The 21,386-nt window shown below is 38.2% G+C and overlaps 1 protein-coding gene across 5 annotated transcripts in view; it reads right to left on the bottom strand.

Annotated features, from left to right (window-relative positions):
• The window catches only part of Clasp2 (cytoplasmic linker associated protein 2), a 174,844-nt gene that overhangs the window by 67,390 nt on the left and 86,068 nt on the right, over positions 1 to 21,386 (bottom strand). For all 5 annotated transcript variants that reach the window (XM_050139488.1, XM_050139483.1, XM_050139484.1 and 2 more), the window contains 9 exons: positions 17,174 to 17,266; positions 13,963 to 14,108; positions 9,973 to 10,108; positions 9,028 to 9,098; positions 7,068 to 7,127; positions 5,220 to 5,297; positions 4,344 to 4,511; positions 3,672 to 3,727; positions 2,728 to 2,901 (listed from right to left, as the gene is read on the bottom strand). In XM_050139488.1, the coding sequence (XP_049995445.1) occupies positions 2,728 to 2,901; positions 3,672 to 3,727; positions 4,344 to 4,511; positions 5,220 to 5,297; positions 7,068 to 7,127; positions 9,028 to 9,098; positions 9,973 to 10,108; positions 13,963 to 14,108; positions 17,174 to 17,266 (982 nt within the window). The remainder of the gene's footprint in view (positions 1 to 2,727; positions 2,902 to 3,671; positions 3,728 to 4,343; positions 4,512 to 5,219; positions 5,298 to 7,067; positions 7,128 to 9,027; positions 9,099 to 9,972; positions 10,109 to 13,962; positions 14,109 to 17,173; positions 17,267 to 21,386) is intronic.

The following is a 21,386-nucleotide window of genomic DNA, read 5'->3' as shown; positions in this document are numbered from 1 at the left end:
AGTCAACAAACCTTAGCCTCTTATTTCTCATCAACATATGAACAGACTGAAAATCTGAGCACAGAATTACCAGATCCTCAGTACCTATCAGAAGCCCTGTTAAGAACTAAATGCAAGAAGTGTTTGCAGAAAAAGAATGATATACTCATTCTAAATTCTGTATGCTCATCCATGACAAGACTCAATGTAGAAGAAAGTAGAGCCCACCAATCACAAGCGTATGAGGATGCATGGGCACAGAGGTAAGGTGTGTGTTGCTATCAGCTTTTAGGTAGGTGCTCAGATCTTCACTCAGATCCTCAAGCTTGTGTAGCAAGTGCTTTACCATAGAGAGAAACATCCCAACCATGTTTTCATTTTCTTTTCTTTCACTGAAATAGTGTTTCCCTTTGCAGGGATCTATCTATCTGCCTCCCCAGCTCAGACTAAAGGCATGCACCGAAATACCTAGCTTTCAGTTTGTTTTTATTTCTCCTCCTCCTTCCTTTTCTTTTTCTGCCCCCCCCCCTTTTGTAACCAGTTTTTATTTCATTAGGTTGACTGAACCCTCTGAGTCAACCCCTCAAAGCTTTGCTGAGGCAGAGGCCATTTTAATCTCTACATCTCAAGGGAATCCACTCCCAACTCTACATAACAAAACTAAAACAAAGCTGAGCCCAGAGTTTCCAGTACATTCCGTGGATCTTAGGAGTGTCACAGTCTTTCTAAACACCATCTCTACCCAGATGTCTGCAGTCAGGAACATCTGTAGCATGGAGACCATGCATATCATTAGAACACTACACCAGGGGCTGGAGAGATGGCTAGGAGGTAAGAGCACTGACTGTTCTTCCAGAGGTCCTGAGTTCAATTCCCAGCAACCACGAGGTGGCTCACAACCATCTGTAATGAAATCTGCAGGCATTAACATGATATACATAACTAAATCTTAAAAAAAAAAGAACATCACACCATAATTATATTGCTAAACAGCACAAGATTCTATTTAGTGAACAATGCACAGGTATAGTAAGGGAATGTCTTAATTCCAAAGAAAATCAGATAAAACAATAGACCAAATTCTGGGGTAGAAGGTTGTTTTTTTTTTATTACTTGGTATTATTATTTAAATACTAGATTATTGGAAAACTTTTAAAGTTTATTGTTAATATTATTACCATTATCATTATATTATGTGTGTATCCATGTCCCTATCTATATTGCTATGGAACACATATGGAGGTCAGAGGATAATTCACAGTAGTGAGTCTCATCTTCTGTCATGTCAGTCCTGACAATTAAACTCAGTCCATCAGTCTTGGCAGCAGCTGCCTTTACTTACTGAGCAAATTTGATGGCTCTGGATCTAAACTCACAACATTTTAAAAGGCTTCACACACAAAACTGTCATTTAGAAAATAGTGTATCATATTAATTCACTTCAGCACTGTTTTTGATAAGGCCCTGTTCACCACATTTTCAACGACAGTGGGCATTTATCTAACCTTTCCTTTATATTTATAAGTCTTTTAAATTGCATGTGTTTGACCATGGTTAAAATCCAACATTTGTTTTGGTGTTTACAGGCAGCAGTGGTTACATATTCTATTTTTATGATCTATGTAAGCACATCTGCATTCAATTTGGAAAGCATTGCCATCGTAGCTTTTCTTGTGGAATGTGACAAAAATTATCTCACAGCTACTTGATTTTATATTTTCACATTAGACTTAAAATCTAAGACTTTTCAACCATAGTTGCTTTTATATTTAGACATTATTTTTTTTCTGTGATGTGAGATTAGATGAATCCTTATCTGTTCAGTTTTCAACAGTTGCCTTACAGTTTTGGTCCAGATTCTGATCATCTAGAATGTATTATACCAATGTGTATAACAGGTTATAATTTATACTTATAAAAATTGGAAATAACTGTCTCAACACCATGCACTGACAAATCTATCCTTACTTCATCATTCTAAAACAGTGCCTGCCATTCTAGCACATACAAATTCACGTCCCAAATCTCTGTGCTCTTCACTGTATGCCAGACCATCACTACAACTGCAGAAGGAAAACAGAAGTATGCAACAGAGACACAACAGGGACAGCCAGCCTTAAAACTTCAAAGCTGATGGATCTGAAAACATACAAGAAGAAAAAGAAAAAAACAACAACTGCCGTGGGAGCACATTCTGCTCCTTCAGCCAATAGCTTTTAAGATACCAGGCATGGTCTCTTATACTGTATAAGCAGCAGAAAATGCATGCCTGCTCTCTCTTGCTTCAGGCTCCTCTACTCCTGTTTGCACAGAGGACTGTTGTAGAACAGTGAATGTTAAGTTTTCCCCTTAAATAGATAATCCTTTTATTGTCCATAATTCTGAACTGGTGTGGGATTGTTTTATGACTTAAGCCTTCAAACAACCAATCTCAACAAACATTTGGAACGCATATCTAAGTTTGATTAGACACAGAAGATCTCCTCAGTTTTCCCTTATCCCCAAAGGTAGAGGAATAGATAACCAGTGGGTAGGTGTGCCATAAGTGCGGTTAGGAAAATCCTATAGGCAATCATGGAATCAAGAACAATGTTTAATCAAGACAAGGAAGAAAATGGGGAAAGGTAGAAACAAGGTGGCTGATAGATACATGGGTCATCTCTAGCAGGCAAGAAGGAAATAAAAATGGGTATGCCATATCATTTTGTCTTCACTGAGACCAGGAAAGAATGCATTTGGCTGTCTTACCAAGCGATGCATAGGAACCTGCATTCAGGGCCCCTGCCCCTAACCGTCCACTTCTCACAGCCTGTCCAGCGGCATGATGCGCTTTGGCACCAGCTGCAGCATTCACATCGATGTCACTTCGAGAACGCTGCAGGCTTCCTGGAAAGGAGCTGGTTTTGCTGCCTCCCACTGAAACTATAGAAAACAAGTAAGCCTGTGTTTATATTGTTGCAAACAAACAATAAAACAAGAACTGGAAACTATCATGAGCTAATTGTCTATGGCAACACATGATCCACAAGGCAGCAGTGGCCAAATGGACAGCAAGGTAATGTCACTTTCAAGTCAGAGTGCCTCGCTTTGTTATGATACTATAGTTTTAGTCAGTAGTTTTGAATAGTTCTTTGTTTCGGTTTTCTCCCACAGGAAAATGGTAAATTTTGGCTATAAAACTGACAGTCTGTTTTGGTATTTGAAGAGGGGATATCTAGGATTGATTTGGGAGAACAAAACCTTGTAACACATGGCAGCATTATTATTCTTGACTACTAGAAAATACAAAAATTACTGTAGAAATGGGAATATTGAAAAATTAATGGAGGCTTGTTACTCTCAGGAAGTCTGACCCAAGTCATTAAACCTCTGAAATTTAGTTTCAGTTTTTAAAAGAAGTTTTAGCATACTATGAGCCAGCATGAGTTAATGGTTGTGAAATCAACCAAGTGGATCCTATTCAGCATTTTAACACATAAAACGGAAAGGAAAACTGTTCACAAAAGTCTAGGTAAGCACTGCTTCCCAAAGCTTAGGCTGATACACATGCACACAGAGTCACAGTGTGTGCGTGCATGTGCGACTCCTGGGTTATGAAAAATATTTTCTCATTGCAGTTCACATCAAAGCAGTTTAAAGGCTACTGCTTGGTGACAAAATAAGCTCTAAATCTTACTCAAAGAAGCAATTACCTCTTCCAGCCACAGTTGATGGATTCGCTGTAGACCATTTAGAAGAAAAAGGACGACTGGAAGGTTAGAAAAAAAATGCTTTAGTAGGAAGACTTAATTGAACACATTAAGAATGAAACAGCAACTATCAAGAAAGTTGAGAAATCTTCCTTTAAAAACAGGTGTTTTCAAGAACTAGCAATAAACCAAAGTAATTGGCAATGAAAAAAACAGAGATCAAGTTACTTTCTTCACTCTGGTTTTTAGCATATAGACAACTCAATGTCAGCACTACCAGTCACTTGCACCCTAAAGTATTTTACTTAGAAGAAAGAGACAGTGTGGTTATTACTTGCATACAGGCAGCAGAGCACACTAGATTCTGCCTCATGTGACTCCTCCAATGTCGTGTCCTGGAAATGCACTATTCACCGGTATCAATGATTTTACGGTATAAAGGAATGCACATTAGTCGAATGTTCCCAAACATGAACATATAGAAACAAAATGTGGATCACTAAATTCTTAAAATAAAACTCAAAAAAATAAACTAGTATACAGTCTAACACTAATAGTAGACCAAAGAAATTAAGTAAAACCAAGTCATCTTTTCAAGGTCTTAGTAGATGCAAGCTCTTCAACTGAAGTAGTTGGAGCAAGGAACACACATAACTATCAAGTGTATGACCTTACTTGAGACTTTCTTGTGAGCTAGATGAAGACCTGTCTGACTGTGGAAGAGAAGCTATACTGCCAGAACTCTTTAAGTAAGTTTGAAGACTTTTCTGATATGATGGCTCAAGGGAATTATACAACGTTTCAGCTTCACCAGGAAAGTGGTTCCTGAGACCCATATATGTTCTGTAAAGAAAAGAAAAGTACATTAGTACTTGTCATGACCAGAGGAACACAAACTCACACCTCTTTAAATGGATTCACTGTGTCAGTTGAAAATTGGGTAAACTGAGTGAATTCCCGTAGAAAAATTGCAAGTTTTTGAAAAAGTAGATTTCAGTTCACAGCCTGGTGGTGTCACTAACAGTTCATGTAGCCCTGAGTAAACCCCTAATCTAAGACTTCAGATGCATCTATGGAGACAGTATCACTTTTTCAGGAATATCCTCAGAATTAAAAAGTTAAAAATAAGCCAGCTGTGGTGGTGCAGAAGGCAGAGGCTGGTGGATCTGTGTAAGTTCAAGGCCAGGCTGGTGTACAGAGTGAGTCAGGTCAGCCAGAGCTACAAAGTGAGAACCTATCTCAAAAAGGGTAGGAGTGAGGGGTGCACCAAGAGCCTTACTTAGTGTTAGGAGCATAACACCTACTCAATAAATGCAGTTTTCTTATTGACAATGAAAGTGAATACTCTCTAATGGAAAGAGAACAATGATGATGTTCTATGTCCAGCAAAGAGTTAGTGGATAAAATAACAATTCTGCTGATGTGTTAGTCAAACAATAACGGAGATATTGGTGATACAATCATCTCTAAATGTAATTCATTAAGAACAACAGCAAAAATACCTCAAAGTATGTTTAATTAAATTTTCACAAAAATATAGAACAGACTTACTTTCTTGCCTCCACTCTGGCCTCAGCATCAGCATCATGAATTCCCTTCTTAATAGTTTCAACCAAGACAGCTGCATGCCTACACAACAAATGCATCTTTATGTTAATACTGTATTTCACCACGAATAATAGTTTTTCCTAAATGGTACACATCTACCCCAAAGGAGGGGGAAAAGTGGAAGAGTATTTAGTGAAATAATTAAGATTGTAGCATTTTCTATCTCCTTTTCCTTTCTCTTTGTAAAGGTAGAGTGTTGCTATACAACCCAGGAAGGTCTTGAACCCCAAACAATCTTCCTATATCAGACTCCAGAGTGCCGAGACTGCCAGTGTATATACAATACCTACCACCCATTTACTCTTTGAGATGAAATCTTTCTATGCAGCCTGAGCCAAACTGACTTAGTTCTCTCTCCCCACCCTTCAACTAGGTGGGATGACAGGTATGGCATGCTCAAAGATTATAGGAGTTTCTAACAATGTGCCCTAAACATATCACCTATATATTGCTATGTTCTGATAATTCAGCGACTATAAATCTCACAGTAATTATTTCTATAGAATTCTGACAACAGGTAAATAAATATTCAGTATTTAAATTTAAAACTTATTATAAATTTGAGGGTGAAAAATATTCGTATGGTTGGCTCTTCACTATCCTACAATTGTAAAAAATTATTTGTTACAAGTATGATCTAGCTCAGTGGTTCTCAACTTTCCTAACGCTATACAACCCTTTAATACAATTCTTCATGTTGTGGTGACTCCCAACCAAATAGTTATTTTCATTGCTACTTCATAACTGTAATTTTGCTAATGTTATGAATTGCAATGTAAATATCTGATATGCAGGACATCTGATATGTGACTCCTATGAAAGGGACATTCAACCCACAAAGGGGTCGCAACCCACAGATTGAGAACCATTGATCTAACCAATACATAAATACCTGCCACAAAACAAAAACTTGAATAAAAACCTTTGAATTACTTCATGCTTATGGTTTAAAAAAATCCTATTAAAAAACAAAGAAATAAAAAAAAAAAACCTGTAAGAGCTGTAGAGATGGCTTAACAGTTTAGAGCACATACTGTTTCTGCAGATGACTGGAGTTTGATCCCCAGAAACCACATCAGGCAACTCATAGCTTACTGTAATTCTAGCCTCAGGGGATCTGATACCTTTGGCTTCCTAGCGTACCCATATTCCATGGACATACTCATACATACACTTTTTTAAAAAATTCTTTTAAAAAAACTGTGAAGAATTCCACTAAAATAGAAATCAGCAATATACTCAAAAAATCAGCAATACACTCATAAAAATGCAGGCTATCTCTGATGCCTGGAAAATAAAAGTAGCATGAAATAAGACTTACATAGCCCTGTACAGTGCTAACTAGCTGTTCACACTGTCCCTCATGTCAGAGTTACAACAGCTGCTGTCCAGTGACACCTGTCAGCTACTGTGGAGAAACAGTCCAACACATTCTTGGTTTTTTGTTTGTTTTTGTTTTTTAGATATCTTCCTTCAAACAGGAGGCCCCTTTCTTACTTCTGACAAACCATTCACTACATGAGAGACTGCAATTCAAGGAATCTACCTCTTATAATGCTTTTCAAAACATTTTCCTAATTCCACATGAAGGATGTTTCATACCCTACTCTACCTAAGGGGCCATCACACAACCCACCAAAGCCACGCTATTTACAGCTCTGAGCATAGGAGGACAGAGCACCTCAGCTCTAAGGAAGGAAGATAAGGACAAAATCAGAAACAACGTAGAACATGCTCCTGTATGACTGCTGCCATGAGAAGGGGAATAAAATGTGTGTGTAGGGTGCCTACCTCTCCAGTGAATGAGTCTGCCACTCCTGCAGCAACAGATCTAAAAATTCAAATGAACGCCTGAAAAATAAATGCTAAATTACAATTAAACATACTGAGAAACACATTCACACTTTCTTTCAAAATACTTCATTTTGCCCCTGAATTAAACACACAAGACAGGGCTCAGTGATGAAGAGCTTCCAGAGGAGCAGGGTTCAACTCTCAGCACCCACATGGCAGCTCACAACTGTCCATAACTCCAGTTCCAAGCAATCTGATACCTTCACACCAATGCACATAAAACAAAGATTACCTTAATTAGAAAAAAAAAGCCTAATCTAAATGACTTAATATTACTATGCTTGATAGCTTAAAGGGACTTTAAGTCCTATAATTTAATTTCAAAATACTCATTAAAAGTAAAATGTTTATGATGGAGCCCAAAGGAATGGCTCTGCAGGGACACATGACTCTACAAAGTAGTCCTTTGACTTTCACATGTGCTATGCAGTCCCAACATACATTATACACAGACAGAATGAAATATACAGGGATAGCCAATAAATACATGACTGCCTAGAACTTTTGTTTATACTTAATTATGTGCACATAGGATTTTAAAGCAAATTTATGTGTGTTTTCTCCTAAGCCCTCTAATTCTCAATGTCAGCCATTCTGTTCTTCATTTGTAGGTTTTGAAAAAAACATGGGCTGTTAGTCAGATTTAACTATGGGCTGCTATTTTCTGACTGCTGAGATTTCAGAGTTGACCACATAACTGGTCTAAAAATTTTAAATCACATAAAGGACATAATGCCTTATCCAGTCTTTGTCCAATGACAAAGGGCAAATTGGATTGCTCTCCAACATTCAATGAACAAATACTGGGCCTAAAGATACAAGTACGGTTCTTATATTTGTTGTGGTCTTGATTCTTAAGTGTTAGGGAATGCTCTACCACCGAAATACATTATTAGCCTTCAGGTCTTAATTGCTGATGCCCGTAAGTTTTGATGAAATCAAGATAGGTAAGATGGTGCACACCTGAAATCTCAGCACTCAAGAACTGAAGGCAGAATAATCATGAGTTCAAGGCCAGCCTGAAAATACTGTAAAACCTTTTCTCAAAATGAATGAATGTTCTAATTTTTCCAGAAATCATAAAGAAAAAGAGGGACAAACAGACTTAATTTATCTATTTACTGTCTTATACAAGCCTTAAATGTTTCATCTGCAGTCTCTAGAGTGAACTCATTAGCCCCATAATTTACATATGCACTGAGATATACAATAGTGCAGCTGTAGAATTCTAGATACTCCTAACTCTGTACTCTGAAGGACAAGGCAATTGGTGAACTACATAAACCACACCTGAAGTGATAAGTCTGCTAAACATGAGCGCTCACAACAGTTGCTCTATCCCCCCTTCCCTTAAATAGGATGTGGTTAAAAAGCTTATATCATAAGCTAAAGAGAAGGCTAGGTGAGGAAGGGTGCTCACTGCCAGGCTGGGGAACTGATTTGGAGGCCCAGGATTCACATGGTTAAAAAAAGAACGTCTACTGATCGCCACAAGAGTACGAGGACAAGTGTGCATTCCTGTGTGTATACCCATGCACACGCGTGCGCAGACAGACAGACACACACACACATATACACACACACATATACACACACAGTAAAGGTAAAAAATCTGAAAAATCATATTATTGTTATAATGAAAAGGTAATGTTACACTAAATTAAGAGTTCAATGTGAGCCGGGCGGTGGTGGCGCACGCCTTTAATCCCAGCACTCTGGAGGCAGAGGCAGGCGGATCTCTGGGAGTTCGAGGCCAGTCTGGTCTACAGAGCGAGTTCTAGAACAGGCTCTAAAGCTACACAGAGAAATCCTGTCTCAAAAACAGACAAACAAAAACAATTAAATGTATTACTTTGTAGTAAAATTTATACTAAAAACCTTTCCTGCTCAAACTTACCTTCTCACAGGCACTGATTTTGATGTACAATTGCTTGTTATTAACGGTATAAGTCTGGGCACATGGGTATGCTGAAAAAGATATTTTAGAAAAGCATGAAAGCACTGTGCACATCATGTAGTGCCTCTGTGTGTCTTATACGCAAGGGCTTAGCTATGGAATAGCCAGAAAGAGTTGCAAATCAGATCTACAGAAACCCAAATTCCCCAAATCAGAGTAATAATGATGATGGTATAGTTTTCAAGAGAGAGTTATGAAGTCACCAATATGTAATGAAGACAAATTGTTTTCATGCCCCAGAAAAATCTGTGAGGTCAACACAAAGGGCTGTATATGTGTAGAAATAATAATCACATGTCAGTGAGATCACAGTACACTCATACTCAACTAGAGTGAAGTGTTGACTGTAAACGAGCTTTCATTCTGGCTGAATTGCACAGCTCTTAGGAGTCTAGTAAGCAATAGTTATTGCCCTCCAACTTCTAATTGTTAGGGCTTTCCTTTAGTGAAGTAACACTAAAATGCTCATTATAGACAGAGAATCTATGCATGGATATGTGTCACCTATGGACTGGCACTTTTCTCTTTCCTGATTTAGCTATTAAGTACTCCATTTCTGATATTTTATGAAATTATAATATCATTAACTTTTTCAAAATCTCTATGTATATAGCATCATATATTGTTTGCTGCTTTAATGACTACCTACAACATCTGTGATTACATATGCAAGTACACAAATATACCTGTATATATGGATTGTGTTCCATATTCAAATGAGTATATTTTTCAATATTTTGCAGTTACATGTTTTATATTAACTATGTACTGCTTTTATTATCAGAAAAATAATTCAAAAGTAATTATCTTTCTTTTAGAGGTAAATTAATAATAATATGAATAAATTAAGTATATGGGTGTGGTGGGAATCTGTGAGAAACCTACCCGAATGATAAATCTGATTGCTGCACATCCGGAAGTTGCCATGACTTTTGCACTATTGGGGACAAGATTAAAAAGTGTAGGTACAATGGCTTCAGCGCCATGATCGAACTTGTTTCCCAAAACCGTTGAAAGGTGGCTACAAAGAAAAATAAAATTATTTCAATATTAAAGTCAGACAATTTTTATTTATTTGTTTATTTTGAGGAAGAGTTCATCCCTAAGGCTAGCATAAAATTTGATTTGTAGCCAAGGATGACTTTGAACTCCTGATCCTCTTGCACCACCTGCACTGTGCATCACTTAGGGGGTGCCGTTCTTCAAAGCCAGCAAGAGCGTAATTCATACTCCTGCCAACTGAGCTGCACCCCTACCCTTTTCTTCTTCCCACCTAGTAACTGGCGATCCAAAGACAAAATATGGTGTTTTATTTATTTCTGTGGCATTTACAGATGCTATATGATCACAGCATCAACCTATGAAAGCTAAGTAAACGTTCAATAAAATTATTACTATGATTGTGGGTTTTCTTCAGATATTTCTACTCTGATCCCTCAACAACCCAAAGTCCAAAATATTTTACTCTTAAGTTCCAAATCTTACACAAATAAATGTTTTGAAAAACATTCCCTATTTTGATTATGATTAATGGTACAGTTACTTTTTGTGGGGGAAGGGAGTCACAAATATTCTGACCTCTTTGGGGCAGAATTTAAGAATCCATTACTAAAATTCTAGTATCTCCTAAATTCAGTAATCTTAAGGACATCTGCAATTTCTTTCCACATTTGTAATTCTTTCTCTTTTTCTCCTCTCTTTCTTACTCTGTGTGTGCCTCTTTCTCACTGTGTGTGTGTGTGTGTGTGTGTACACATGTGCACATGTGAGTGTAGAGGACAGAGAACAAGTTCAGGAGTCATCCTCAAGAATACCATCTATTCTCTCTCATTGGCCTGGGATCACCAACTAAAGTAGATTGCCTGGCCACCAAATCTTGGGATCTTCCTGTCTCCACTTAGCCAGTGCTGAGATTAGAAGTACACACGGCACTCCTAATGCTGCACAGCAAGGTTACCCACTGAGCTCTCTGCCTAGCCCTAACTAGCTTCAGTTAAAACACTCAGAAAGGAAGTCATCACTACTGACAGCTTTGACAATGCTTGTGATATTAGTAATTTCAACATATACAGAATCTTTATTTGTTTAATGTTTTATTTTAGGGAGATAAGGTCTTATGTAGCCCATGCAGGCCTTGAATTCATTCAAAGCCCAGGATGATCTTTAACTCTGGACCCCCCTATCTCTACCTCCGAAGTGCTAGGATTACATGTCTGTAATATGCTCAACAGTTTACCATCTTATTGCAAATACATGGTTGGGATATAATTTGTGCCTAAAATTAAGGTTCTTGATTCAAAAAGGTATTCAAGACTAAAGAGTTATTTACTAGTGTTCAGTTACACAGGCAGTTTTCCAATTTCTTTATTCCTAGGCAAAAAGAGTCCTCAAGTCTACAGTCTTCCTTTAAAGAGTATACGTTCTTTTCCAGCAGGCAGGTAATATGCCTGGGAGAGGTGAGACCTACAGCAGCTGGTTTAGTCCAATCTGCACAAGGGCTTTTCTGGGGTCTCTGCAGAATGTGCTGGGCACTAACTAGGATCCTGGAAAATCAAATGTAAAAGTTGTCCTGAATGAGCCGTGGGAACTAGGGTTTGCCTCCATCTTGGGAAGCAGTGGTTTCCCCTACTCCTCAGTGAGTTGTAGCTCTCACACATAGACCGGTATTTAGCTAGACCTAGGATCACATCGATTTCTATAGCTCTTGGGTGGTTTGTCTCTTTTTTCCACTGTTCTGTCTACTAATCTTGGCTAACCCAGCTTTCTGAAACTTGAATCTGTTTTCCTAATTTACTGAGATTGCCTTGCTCTATGTGAGTCCCTACCACAGCCTCCTCCATCTTTAAGGCAGCATCAAGTCAGCGCGGTGACTGCTTTATTCATTTCCATCTTTCAAGTTACTCAGTTTTGCTTTCACTGTACATTCCCCGCAAAAAGTTATTTACTCTGCAGTTTTCCTAGTCTGATTTTAAGTATATTTTGGTTCTTTTTTGAAAAAGAAGTATATTTATTGATTATTTTGTGTATGTATGAGTGCCATGGCATACATGTCAAGATGAGAGGACAACACTCAGGAATCAGTTCTCTCCTTCCATCTGAGTCCAGGGGATTGAATTCAGTTTGCCAGTACATGTTCTTACCCACTGGACCATCTTACTGGTCCTTAATTGTGTTTTCCAAGATTACATTAATCAATTTCTGTTTTGTTTGTTTTCCCAAAGATATATCATCATTTTTATTTACTTATTTATTTAGTTAGTTAGTTATTTTTTGGTTTTTCGAGACAGGGTTTCTTTCTTTGTGGCTTTGGAGCCTGTCCTGGCACTAGCTCTGTAGACTAGGCTGATCTCGAACTCACAGAGATACGCCTGCCTCTGCCTCCCGGGTGCTGGGATTAAAGGCGTGCGCCACCATTGCCCGGTGATATATCATCATTTTGGTATATTGGCATCATCTGGCAACCTTGGTAACATCCTTTGGATACAAGTCATCTATAGAGTTCCCTACTACAAGCTAATGAGGCTACCTGATCTCCCCTTTCTTGCACTCCTCATAATTTTTATATCCCCCCCCCCTTTTTCCTTAGAACAATAACACAACAGTAACTAGAAGATGTACTGGAGGGAGCTTTGTATTCCCTGTCTTCAAATAATACTTAAATGACCACACATGCAACAACACTCCTCAGGCAAGCGCAATGGTAAATGTGGTTTCAGGGGAAGAATATGTACACATAGACTGTGACAAACTAAGGTGTTATGATTCGAATTTGCTAAGATATCAGAAATGGGGTACTTCATTACTACATAGCCAAATTAGGAATGGGAAAAGTAAGTATAGCTGGTAAGTATAGACCCATTCATTTTTTTCCTATACACATGGAGTTGGCAAAACAAACAAACAAACAAACAAACAAACCAAAACATCCCAGGGAGCAGGTGTTCTAAGGGACTGGACCCCTGGCCTGACACACACTAGCTTAGCATTCCACCACTGTGTCATAATTTCAGCAGCAGAAAGACTTTTAAAAGTAACAGAAAGGAAGAGAGACAATAATTCGTAATAACTGAATCCACACGTACAATAAAAATGATTCTGGGGTCCCATATCAGCTTCTTTGGGGTGATCCTGCTACTGCTTTACTTACTGAACAATAATTCAATGATACTATATTCTACTGGAGTCATTCATAAAAAAAAAAAGTTAGCATTCCAGGAAATGTGCATACCCTTCATCCCAGCACTTGGAAAAGCAGAGGAAGGCAGGAGTCTGTGAGTTGAGGTTTACATGGTGAGTTCATAGTCTGTTTCAGAACATTATTTTAAGAAGTGTTACATTTGCTTATGCTATGAAATGTTTGTTTAATGATGCAAACCTGTGCTACATTCTTTTATGTTACATTTGTTTAACTCTGTAAAGCTGTGTTGCTTTGCTGCTTTGCCTGTCTAAAACACCTGATTATTGATCTAATAAAGAACTGAACTGCCAATAGCAAGGCAGGAGAAAAGATAGGCATGGCTAGCAGGCAGAAAATAACTAGAAGGAGTATCTGAAAAGAGGACCAAAGAGTGAGAAAAGAAGGGGCCAGACCTAAAATAAGAAGTAAAGAAAGGTATACAGAAGGCAAGGTAAAAGTCCAGAGGCAAAAATTAGATGGAATAATCTAAGTTAGAAAATCTGACAAGAAACAAGCCAAGCTAAGGCTGCACATTTACAATAATAAGTCTCTGTGTGATGTATCTGGGAGCTGGGAGGCAGCCACAAAGAGTAAAGAGTAAAACAAAAAACACCGGACAGTCAGGGAGCCAGAGCTATATAGTAAGATCCTGTGCAAAAAACAAACACAAGTCCTCAGCAGGAGAGGGACACACTTACGCAACAGTGATGCAAGCTTCTCTGACCACCTGGGATCTGAGATCCTTAGCAGACAGCTTAAGCGCTCCATCCAACAAACGTAAATGCTGGAAAAAGCAATCATATTGTGCAGCCCCAGCAACAAGCAGTGATCTGATTTTCTTAAGCTAAAAAAAAAGAAAAATTTCATTATTGATAGAAAAGGTGACAGTCTACATCATCTAAACATTACATTTTTCTTTAAAGTGAACTATATGGGCTTCATTACACTTACATAACTAAACTCAGACATTTTAGTGGCACTGCATGCATCTTGTAAATAAACATATAAAACAACAAAAATCTTTCTAAAAACAGCATTACAAGTTTAGTTATACATATATACAAAAATTTTAAATTATTCATTCTTTTTTAATGTACAGTAAAATTTAATTACCATGAAACTTCTCATCTTAAAAGATTTAATTTGTGACATTTAAGTACATCCATAATGTGAGACAACCACAATTATTACTTATTAATAGCCTTAAATCCCTCCCCTGCTGTGTTAAGTGGGTGTGTGTGTTTAAGGTTATACAAAGGCCTCACATACATGCTAACTAAACAAGACACAATAAATACATAATAAAAAACAAAGTGAGAAAAAGAAAAACTAATTTAAATTGAGTAAAAGAAATAAACAAAACTGTGTTCAGCTGCACTACTGATACGCTAAGTCAAACTTGCAAGAAAGATACTATTTTTCCATCAGAGGCAAAAACTTTACAAACTTGATAGTATACAGTACCAGAGAGAAAGGCTCATAAAAAAATGTGAGTCAAATATGAAAGTCTACAGTCTTTATTGATTGACTGAAATAAAGTTGAATGGACTCTTTTACTAAGATTCTACATGTAATTATTCTAGGCTATAGAAACAGAATTGTTACAAGTATATGTAAAGACTCTGGACTCAGTTCAGTAGTGGAGTACTTATTTGATGTGGGAGTGTCATATATCCGTTGCTTTCATTGGTTAATTAATAAAGAAACTGCTTGGCCTGATAGGTTAGAACATAGGTGGGTGGAGTAAACAGAACAGAATGCTGGGAGGAAGAGGAAGTGAGCTCAGACGCCATGCCTCTCTCTCCAGGACAGACACGATGGAGCAAGCCACCAGGTCAGACATGCTGAATCTTTCCCAGTAAGACTGGTGCTACACAGATTATTAGAAATGGGTTAGTCAAAATATGAGAATTAGCCAGTTAGAGGCTAGAGCTAGTGGGCCAAGCAGTGTTTAAAAGAATACAATTTGTGTGTTGTTATATTTAGGGGCATAAGCTAGCCAGACAGCTGGGAGCTGAGTGGCAGGAATGCAGCCCGCAGCTCCCTCAACAATTATTAACACCATACCAAAGCAAAAGGGGAGCACAGGACATTTATTACAACATTAAAGCTGAGCCTGCTGGTGACCCCTTTAGTCCCAGCACCCAAGGCAGAGGCAGGCCAATTTCCTTCAGTTTGAGGCCAGCCTGTTCTACAGAGCGAGCTGCTGTACAGCTAAGGATGCCAGGGAGACTCTATCTACAAAAACAAAAGGATAAACGCTGGTCAATGGTAGTGTACACCCTTAATCCCCAGCACTCAGAGGCAGAGGCAAGTGGATCTCTGAGTTTCAGGTCAACCTGGTCAATATAGCAAGTTCCAGACCAGCCAGGGATATACACAGAGAAACTCTATCTCAAAAACCAAAAACAACAAAACAACGACAAAACACATAAACAAACAAAAAAAAAACAAAACAAAAATCTGTAAAATCATCAAATGAAAACAATAAGTTATACACACACGAAAGAATGTATGAACACATTTATCTGCATTCAAAAAGATATCTGAGCAACTGTGACATGCTTAACACTATACCAGGTATACTGAATTGCTTAACATTTATACTAGGTATATTGAATAGGCATGGTTTGTTAAATAAAACAGAGCAAGGGATTAAGTATGGTTTAGTTTCTATGAAAGGAGGGTTTTTGTGTTTTTACACACGTTTGAAGGAACAGAGAAAATGTCAAACTCTAAAAACAATTCAAACTATTTCAAAGGAAAACAAAATTTTCAGGTCCAAGTTTATGCCTTTAATTTTAATCTTTGATGTTTCTCCATAGATCACCCATGACAAAGCTGTTACCTTTTTAATTATAATTTATGCTTGATTTAGAAGTGAAAAGAAAATATTTCAACAAATCTAGAGCACTACGTTTTGTGTTAAGAACACAATAAACATTCAAAGATACAGACTTTTTTTAATTATGTATTTTAACTTTATGTATATTGGTGTTTTGCCTACATGTATGCCTGTGTGAAGGTGTCAGATCTTAGAGACAGTTGTGAGCTGCCATGTGGATGCTGGGAATTGAACCCATGTCCTCTGGAAGAGCAGTCAGTGCTCTCAACCCCTCAGAGCCATCTCTCCAGCTGCCCGATACAGACTTGTTAACACAGAGGTGGAGAACAATTTGTAACACATCATGTCATAAAGCACTCTATCAGGAAGCTCCACAATGGGGCAGACTAGAGCACAGGGTATCTTTCCTGGCTGCTTGAGGATGCTGAGGTGCTCACTGTAATCTCGTCAAATCTGACATTACAAAACATGAAATACAACATAGAAGGAAGATCAACACAAATATTATGTTAATATTCATCAAATACTCCCTCCAAGAAACCTACTGTAAATAAACTATTTCTAAGCCAAGGATGATCAAAATTCTTGTGACTCATTCATTCACATTCATTATAGTCACTGGAAAGTAAAGAGTCAGATGAATGAACACACTGCTGTGAAATTATGTTGATACTAAAACATACTGAGCCTACAGGAGAAGCGACTTTCTTCTCTAGCAAGTCTTCATGACTTTAGGGTGCACTGGTAATGGTGCTAATAAACAGCTAGGTGACCCCGAGGAGGCATAGCTCTCAAACTCACATTTCCTTGTTAGTCAGCAAACAACCCAAGGGGACAGGCTACCATGCTTGTGAGACAGGCACTGACATGATCAGCAAAAATAGAAGAAAAACTTTATCTAAACCTGACAATGCCTATCACTTCCATTTTGTTTCCCACAGAAAAATGTTGCCCATCCAATTCTAATTTACTATTGCTATCGTCACAGCCGAATACATGTTCTCTTTGGGTTTTGAACAGGAATGCTGCTGAGAGGGGTAAGAATATAAAGAATGAAAACTTACTGCATTGGCACGTTGGTCCCAGTCATGTTTGTCATCTGACAAAATTTCCCTGATCTTATTTAACGTTTCTTCAAGTTCTCGACTAGAATAGATCTTAAAAAAAAAAAGATTGAAAATTTAAACAACAAATTTCATATTTAAAATTATAATAAAATTTCTTAAATAACATAAATATAAGCACTGGTGTTTGAAATAGTTTATATTTTATATAAACTTTTATATAATAGGTCATTTCACACTCTTGCCACCAATAGAGACAGTTACATACAATAGATGCCCCAATGTTCTTCCCCACTGCCCTTTTTGCCACTTGTCCCCACATGAACAACCTCAAATATACTTGTAGAACGCTTCCAATGGAGACACGTCCAAACAAAAAAGGAACAGTTTCTCAAAAACTGCACAAATATACTATCACAACACATTGTTGGAAAGACATGCTTTATTGTTTGACATAGCCAGAACCTGGAAAAAACCTAAATGCCTCGCGACTGAAGAATGGATAAGGAAAATGTGGTGCATTTACACAATGGAGTACTACAGAGCAGAAAAAAATAATGACATCATGAAATTTGTAGGTAAATGGATCGAGCTAGAAAACATCATTTTGAACGAGGTAACCCAGACCCGGAAAGACAATTATCACATGTACTCACTCATATGTGGTTTTTAAACATAAAGCAAAGAATACCAGCCCACAAATCACAATCCTAGAGAACCTAGACACAGGTGAGGACCCTAAGAGAGACATATACGAATCTAACTACATGAGAAGTAGAAAAAGACAAAATCTTCCAAGTAAACTGGGAGCATGGGGACCTTGGGAGAGGGTTGAAGGAGAGGGGAGAAGCAAGGATGAGAGCAGAGAAAAATGTAGAGCTCAATAAAAATCAATTAAAAAAAAAGAAAAAGACAAGACATGCTTTAATTTAGTGTTGAATAACAACTATTTGAAATGGCTCGTTCCAGAACTGACTAATCACACGTGTGTCACTTACCACGTGTCACTTCAAACAGGAAAGCAAACCTCAATCAAAACAGGTTCATCTGGCAACAGTTTACAATACACTACATTTGTTATATATTAAAAGCACTGTATTTGTAAATACATAACAAATATATTTATGTTGTATATATTTATAATATATAATAAATGTTATAATTATTATGAATACCATGTCTAATTTTAGTACAAGGTACTATCCTGAAAGACAATGCAAAGACACTTTCTAAACCATGAAAGAAGGGAAAGGTCAACTTAGAAATTCACTTCAGGAACTCCGAAATTTTTCAAAGCCATCTCTTATTGGGATCCCCATGTTTCTTCTAGGTATACAAAGAACATTGGGTTAGGAATCTGCTGTAAAATTACTCCTTGGTTTCTAACTTCTCTAGCTAACTGAATAATGGTTTCTACATAAAGAACACTGGAGGATCAAGTGTTAGAGGAGAGTTTATAGTTCTAATTTTAAACAGGTTGTGTTTGAAATGTCTGAAAGACTCCTAAAAAGAAATGCCAAATAAAACAATGATTGTAAATAAATGTTTCTGATGCTTAGCAGAGGTCTGGCTTAAAGGTAAAATTAGGTATAATCAATATAATGATGCTAGATAAAGCCATGATGTTGAAGGAAGTCATAAGGCAACAAAATAAAGTAGGAAGATAGGGTCCAGGAGTAATCCTTAATAAACACTTTGAGAGTCAGTTGGCCAAATAAAGGATCCATCTGTAAAGGAAATGGACGTGAAGCAGACAGACAGAAGAGAAGTAAACTAGGAAAACAGTGTTTCACAACTATTACAGCAAAACTGCGAACCAAGAAGACAAAAAATCCCAGTATGAAGCCAGGTGGTGGGGAAGGCATGAGCAGGCAGCTAGCTCTCTGAATCTCTGGGTTCCAGGCCAGCCTGGTCTATAAAGAGAGTTCCAGGACAGTCGGGGTTCCACAGATAAACCCTGTGTTTGGGAGGGGGGGAGGGGGAAGGGGATGAATCTCAGTATGGAAAAGGGGAGGTGCAAACAGACCCCGTAATCAAGAATCTACTTGTAATTGATAGCTGCTGGAGAGGGAACAATCAGTTTTCTTCACTCACACACACATGTATACTTTAAAATTTTTTTTAGCTTTTATCTTATATGTATGAATGCTTTGTCTGCATATATGTACATGTTCTGCATGTGTGCCTGGTGTCTGTGGAGATCAGAAGTTTTGGATGCCCTGAAATTGGAGTTAAGGATGGTCGTGAGTTGTCACGTAGACTCCAAACCGGGTCTTCTGCATGAGAAGTGCATCCTCTTTACTGCCGAGCCTTCTCTCCAGCCACCAAATCATCATCTCATTCTAGGGTAGCACTTGTGCTCCGTGCCTTTTGTGTGTACTTTGGCTTTTTTCTTTTCTTATTTGTTGTTGTTTGTTTTTTAATGAGAAAAAAAGAACAGGAAGTTAGGCAGTTTTGGGGAAGGAAAGCATATGACCAAAATACACCGGATAAAAAAAGATTTTAAATAACATATTTTTTAGAAGTAAAAGAAATATCAGGTGCATACAGCTACCTGGAAAGGAGGAGAAGCTAAGAAGGAGCAGTGTTTGGAGGACATGCAGTCCATTATTTCTTCCCTATTGCTGGGGATCAAATCAGAACCTCATGAATGCTACATGAATATCGTGCCACTAAACTAGACCTTTCACTCAGTTTCTCTTTTGTGCAAATTGTTCTCTCCTTTCACCATGTGGGTTCCAGGGACCAACTTCAGGTTGGCAGCCTTGGTGGGAAACAAGTGTATCTACTAAACCATCTTACTAGCCCACTTCTTTTTAAGTAGTAAAACCCAGAAATGTTTACTAAGCAGCAAGAAGGTTCTAAAAAGCAAGAGCTTGAACTCACATAAGGTCAATGATCTCTGCAAGTGCGTTAAGAAAGTACAAAACCACAGGATGTAGAGCACTGTAGGTACTGGTCCAGGGTGAGGAAGAACCATGGTCCTGAAACAACAGGACAGCCTTTTGATGCTACAGAAAACAAGTCCTTCTGAAAAAGCACAGACATAACTGAAGAGCATGGACGTCAGACTGCTAAACACTTGTGCTATGTACTAAGAGCTGTGTGCTCTGTGATTTCCTTTGACTTTCGGCAGTTCTTTCTTGGCTAGGAGAGTAGATAAAAACTGTTATATTTAGAAATATCCGTAGTTGTGTTTTTGCAAAATGGGTATTTAAAAATTAGAAACAGAAGAGTTTAATGCATTATGAACAATATTACTGTAAGAACCTTCAGTGTGAAAGCCTGGGTGAGAAGCAAAAACACAAGTAGAGAAGCTACTTGGAGTCTGTGGAGAAGACAAAAGCTGAGGATCTCTGCATCATGGAGGATGTCCTGTGCAATAGGAGGCATTTTAGTCAGTGACTGGAAGAAAGCCATTTGATCAGTGTGTGAGGTGGATAACTCACGTGAATGAAGGTGGAGGGAGAGGTGGTCAAAAGCTGATGCTTCACCCAAATGGAAAGGAGGTCAAAAGTAAGAAATGAAAGAGGAAACGGGGAAAAATGGGTTAGAAGGCTCTAACTAGGGAAGGGGAGGGAGGTCAATACAGGAGGGCTGAGCAACAACACTAAGTTTGTTTGATGAAGCCTCAAAAAATCCTATTATTGCTGGGCGGTGGTGGCGCACGCCTTTAATCCCAGCACTCGGGAGGCAGAGGCAGGTGGATCTCTATGAGTTCGAGACCAACCTGGTCTACAAGAGCTAGTGCCAGGACAGGCTCCAAAACCACAGGGAAACCCTGTCTCGAAACCGCCTCCCCCCCCAAAAAAAATCGTATTATTTTATATCAACCTAAAATTAAATTACATGCAATGTATGTAAATGTAAGCACACACACAAACACACACACCCCTTAAGTGAAGTTACACCACCTGGCTTTGGGCTGACAACGCTCACCACAAGAGCCATAGATTATCTAACAACACCCCCAGTTCTAGGCATGAGAAGCTTCCATTGTTGGTCATGGTAGTCCAAGTGACTCTAAAAACAATATAGGCTACTACTGTTGCCCCTGGTTGCCTCTCAGAGGGTAAAGGAAGATACTGTTGCTGCAAACCCACAATACTTAGGACAGAGGATTTGGGTAATTCAAACTGGATCTAATCTGAAAGCTTCCTTCTTGTGTTCTAACTTCCACAGTGCCAGAAAGTACTACGCAAGGTGCCAAAGG

Source organism: Alexandromys fortis, unplaced genomic scaffold (genome assembly GCF_014885135.2).
Source record: "Alexandromys fortis isolate MF-2015 unplaced genomic scaffold, M_Fortis_MF-2015_v1.1 scaffold_36, whole genome shotgun sequence".
Taxonomy (NCBI): Eukaryota; Metazoa; Chordata; class Mammalia; order Rodentia; family Cricetidae; genus Alexandromys; species Alexandromys fortis.
This window is presented reverse-complemented; position numbering and strand designations above follow the sequence as displayed.